The following is a 4,850-nucleotide window of genomic DNA, read 5'->3' as shown; positions in this document are numbered from 1 at the left end:
TGCTGCCCCGCTCCCCGGGCCGTGCCCACACCGCTGGCAGGGCCAGGGCTCCCGGCTGCCTGCAGTAACTCCAGCGCGGGCAGTTGCTCAGGGCACACGGGCACTTCGCAGCTTGAGGCCCAGCAAGGGCCTGTGGTAGAAGCAAGGCAGTGATTTGCACAGAGCATGTGCCCATAGGATGGAACTGCTGCTCCCTGGGCTGAAAATATATTTGCGAGAGGGGTGGGGATGGAGCAGATATCCCTGGAGATATCCCTGCTCCATGCCTCAGTTTCCCCTTTTGTAAAGCAAGACCAGCACAGCCCCCTTTGCTGAGGGATGAGTGATCTGGGGCAGAGCAACAGCCGCTCCTGAGCTGCTGCCCAGCTCCCCGGGCCGTGCCCACACCGCTGGCAGGGCCAGGGCTCCGGGCTGCCTGCAGTAACTCCAGCGCGGGCAGTTGCTCAGGGCACACGGGCACTTCGCAGCTTGAGGCGAAAGGTTAGACATTAGGAAAAATTTCTTCACAGAAAGGGTTGTCAGGCACTGGAAGGGGCTGCCCAGGGAAGTGGTCGAGTCCCCATCCCTGGAGGTATTTAAAAGACAGGTAGATGAGGTGCTTAGGGGCATGGTTTAGTGGTAGGATGGCAGGGTTAGGTTAACAGCTGGACTTGATGATCTCTTCCAACCTAAACGATTGTATGATTATATGAAAGGAGGAGCAGCGGGGCAGGGCAGGCTCCCAGGCTGGCAGGGAGATGCTGGGGGAAGACCGCAGCTCGGAGGAAATGAAGCCCAGTACGTCCTTGTCTCCCTGCCCAGCCAGGCTGCCCTGAGCCTCCCCTCCACCATCATCAGCCCTTGGATGCCAGGAGAGGCTTCCCAGCTCCTCACAGCCCCTGATCACCGACCCCTTGAGATTAACACCCACCCAACTGGGGCAGGGAAGGGCAGGTTCTGCCGAACCCAGGAACCATCTGCTGGCTTAAAATAGACAAAATGCAGCCACCCTGAGGTGGAGGCTGCAGAGCCACCCTGACAAGACACTGGGTGCAGCCAGGAGCACCCTGGGTTGCAGCTCTGTCAGAGACTGGAGCGGAGCCCCACTGCCCGCGGCTCCCGTCCTGGCGCTGCCGGATGCAGCACAGCCTGGGTGCTGCAGTCCAACAGCAAATCCCACACACAGACCCCACAGAGCTGGGCCCAGGGAGCTCCCTGCACCCAGCCTTGGCCCCCAGGAAGTGCCCCAGGCCAGAGGAACCCAGCTGGGAGGACCAGTGCTCCCAGTCTGCCATCTCCTCCCCCAAACACCCTGGCTGGGCCCACTGGCCCCCTGGGCTGGGGGAATAGCTGCTGCCCACCAGACCACACAGGGCACCCTGGCTGCCCCCCACCGCATCCCTCGGGGTGGCTCCAAGCACTCAGCCTGGGGCAGGGGAATAGAACTCTGCTGCAAATAAGAACTAATCTCAGCAATTTGAGATGCCGCTGCTCTTCCCACTGGGAAATCTTGCTTAGCTGGCAGATTGCTGAGTTAAATAAAGATGCCAGGGCACAAGCTCTCTGCATGAGAGCCCCCTTGCCGGCTGAGCGCCTGTGCAGGCTGACCTCAGCAAGGAGGCTGCTCTCCATGGTTTGGAGGGCAGTGCCGGATGGAGATGGCATTTGGGATCCGGCACCTGGGCTGTGTGTGGGCATGGCACGAGGTGAGGGGCTGGCCTGCAGCATGCCCTGGGAGAAGAGACCCACTAGCGTGCCAGAGGGGGGATGAGCCACAGAGACCAAACGAGTGGCCCGGGGACTCAGTGAGAAGCCAGAAGTGCAGCCCGGGCTTGCACATGCCAGTCCCTCACCAAATCTTTGCACACACAACCCCAGTCAAGGACAAAAGAGCAGGATGAGGCAAGTCACTAACAATGCGCAGCTGTGGGGAGGAGCATGGGCACCACTGGCTGGCACCCGAGGGGCCGCGAGGCGAGCAGGGCTGTACTGTGAATGATGGCTGTGGGCTGCAACCTGAGGGTGAAGGCAGGCACCGGGCTCTCATGGCACTTTTGCAGGCTTGATCACAGGCATGCAGCCCTACGGGCACACTGCCCTCCCTGTAGCTCCCTGCTAGCATGGGGAAAGTTGGGCTGAACAAGGGCAGAGAGTCCAGCAAGGAGACCAGCTCGTGCAGCCTCACTCCTCTGCTGCACCGGGCAGCCCCTGCCAAGCAGCCGTGGGGAGAAACAGCGGTCTGGGCCCCTACAGGGACTGGGAGGCCCTGCGCTGCCACAGCAGTGCCTGCACCCCCAAGCTCCCTGCATCCCAATGCACCCTGCACCCCTGTGCCCTGCACCCCCATGCAACTTGCATCCCCATCTTCCCACCCACCCCAGTTCACCCCCATTCCCCCAGCTGCCAGAGAGCCGGGCTTCCCAAGCCCCCAGGCCGGAGGCCAGATGGGATCAGTGTCAGGCTGCCAGGGTCAGGGTTGCGCTTGGATGCACCCTTAAAACACGTACTGGATGACAAGGCAGTCGCTCAGTGCTCACCCCCACACCCCATGCATACTGCTGCCTGCCCCTGCCTGCAGCCTGCCGGCCCTGTGCTTTTGCCTGCACGCTTCAGGCTTTCTGAAAAAGCGCTTAACCTTGCAGCGGGCACTTACATGACTGTATCAGCCAGTCGGGGAGCGTACAGGACATGCTGCCACAAGTGCCTGCTCAACCTGCAGTATTGGCACCCATGGGGTGCCCTGGCTGACAGCCTTTCCCTTCGCCAGGAGGAAGAGCTTGTCCGTGAGAGCCGCTTCTACTTGCGAGGCTATGGGCTGGGCCACTGCCTGCAGCCAACGGAGGGGGCTGGGGAGGGCCCTGGCATCTACAGCCCCAACTCCACTGGCATGCTGCTGCGGGAAGGGGAGAGCCTCCGCAGGCGCTACATCGACCGGGCCAAGCGCATCGACACCATCTCCCGAGCTGTTTTCCCCTTCACCTTCTTGGTCTTCAATATCTTCTACTGGGTTGTCTACAAAGTGCTGCGCTCAGAGGACATCCACTCGGTGCCCTGAGGCCCAGAAAAGCATGACTGCCTCTCGGTCTGACCCTCCCAGTGCACCCGGGTGCCACGAGCTCAGCCAAAACTAAGTTTCCCTCTGTCCTGGAGCAGTGGCACAGCTGGGCTGGGCCTTGGAACCTGCACATGTTGCAGCCCCCATGTCCCTTCGGATGCTGAGGCACCAAGGTGGGGAGGATCAGTAGCCCCAGGTCCCCACAATCAGCTGGAGAGAGGGACCCCCTCCTGCATGGTGTCACCCCCAGGTATCCAGGGATGACGTGCTGCTGGGGAGCCCTGGGTACCCAGGGATGCTGCACTACCATGGCACAGGGGAGCCCCTGGTACTTTGGGATGCTGCACAGCTGCTGGCCAGGGAACACCACCTTGCAGCCAAACACCCTCCACCTCTCCACCACCTTCCATGTCAGGCTGCTGCTTCTCCATGCTGCATCATTGTGCTGTGGGCCATAAGCAGTGAGGTGAGAGGCTGCAGCCCTCTCTCCTCCCCTGGCCCAGTCTTTGGTTGCAGGAAACAGCAGGCAGCACCCCTGCCTGCACCTGGACGGTGTGGGTGCTGGCTATGGCCCCATAGTCTCCAGCTCAGCAACAGACAGGGCCCCTCCGGCCCCCAGCCAGCTCCAACGCACAGCTAAGCAGCATGTCAGGGATGCTTCCTTCCCTGCAAAGCCCAGACCTGCCCATGATGCCCACGGCCACAGGCAGGACTGTGGCAGGGACGCTGGGCAGGAGGCTCTGTTTCCTCCGAGGAAATGCCAGCCCTGGGGCAGGCAACGGGTGAGCCCAGTCCTGCTTACAGTGAAGGGGCGCAGATAGCCATTGCAGCCACAGATGGGAGCCACTTCGCACCGGGGAGCCAGCACTGCACTACCTGCAGGATAGGGCCCACAGCCCGTATTCCAAGAGAGACTTTTCAGAATGAAAGTAGTGGGGCCAGCTTGGCTGATCCCTTTGGAGGAGTAAAGTGAGTGGTGGCATCCCCAGACTGCTGTATTCCCATGGCACCACAGTGCCAGCAGAAAGCCGGAGGTAAAGACTGCCCTGTTCCCCAGCTTTCTCCCCACCCTGGTGCCCAGGCACAGCGTCCCCTGGGTGAATTCACCCCTGCTGCTCCTCCACTGGAGAGGAGAGCATCCAAAACCTCAACAGGACAAGCTCAGCAAGGCTTCCAGCCCTCCTGACCTGGATATCCTCTGTGCTTAGCAGGAAATAAAAGCAGTAGGTGATGTTCATGTAGGTCCTACAGAGAGAAACGTGTTGATGCTCTCCTTTCCCCCTGTTCACAGCCAGTCTGGTGGGGGCTCACAGCCCAGCGGGGTCCATTCCCCCACAGCCCTGGTCACAGGAGAGGGCCCAGGGTCTTCCAGACAGGGCAGGATGGAAACAAGATTCATCCCTTTTCTTGGAGGCTGTGGTGCCACCATGGCATGGTGAGGGCCCCAGTGACCCACCTGTCATGGCAAAAGGGACTCTGCAGGGCAAGGGGACATGGGCAGGAGGCCAGCACTGTCTGCTGAAGCCAGACCCAGCCAGAAACCCCTGCCATGGCCCCTGGTCCTCCTCCTCAGGCAGGCATCACCCTCTCCCTCACATGACTCACCAGGAGCAAAGCCCCGCACCCCTCACCCGCTGCCCAGCCCCACAAACCCTGCAGAGCACTCAGCCACACACACCCATTTCACAGATGTGGCAAGCAGAGGAGAACCGGCTCCAAGCCATGCCCGGGGACTCACCATCCCACTGTCACTGCCATGCATGCCTTCCCCACTGTGGGGGTCCCTGTGGGACCTCACCACGTGTTCAGGCCAAGC

At 61.3% G+C, this 4,850-nt stretch overlaps 1 protein-coding gene across 3 annotated transcripts in view; it reads left to right on the top strand.

Moving 5' to 3' along the window:
• The window catches only part of LOC104135422 (glycine receptor subunit alpha-4), a 9,227-nt gene extending 6,193 nt beyond the window's left edge, over window positions 1-3,034 (top strand). For 2 of the 3 annotated variants that reach the window (XM_035888800.1, XM_035888799.1), the window contains exons 8-9: window positions 1,863-1,885; window positions 2,750-3,034. In XM_035888800.1, coding sequence (XP_035744693.1) covers window positions 1,863-1,885; window positions 2,750-3,034 — 308 coding nt within the window. Of the gene's footprint in view, window positions 1-1,620; window positions 1,641-1,862; window positions 1,886-2,746 lie in introns of all 3 variants that reach the window. The other variant, XM_009649074.2, reaches the window with a different exon arrangement.
• Window positions 3,035-4,850: the final 1,816 nt, after the last annotated feature.

The sequence above is a fragment of the Egretta garzetta genome, unplaced genomic scaffold, assembly GCF_000687185.1.
Source record: "Egretta garzetta isolate BGI_Z169 unplaced genomic scaffold, ASM68718v1 scaffold1021, whole genome shotgun sequence".
Classification (NCBI taxonomy): Eukaryota; Metazoa; Chordata; class Aves; order Pelecaniformes; family Ardeidae; genus Egretta; species Egretta garzetta.
The sequence above is the reverse complement of the archived record's forward strand: the minus strand, read 5'-3'. Positions and strand labels throughout refer to the sequence as shown.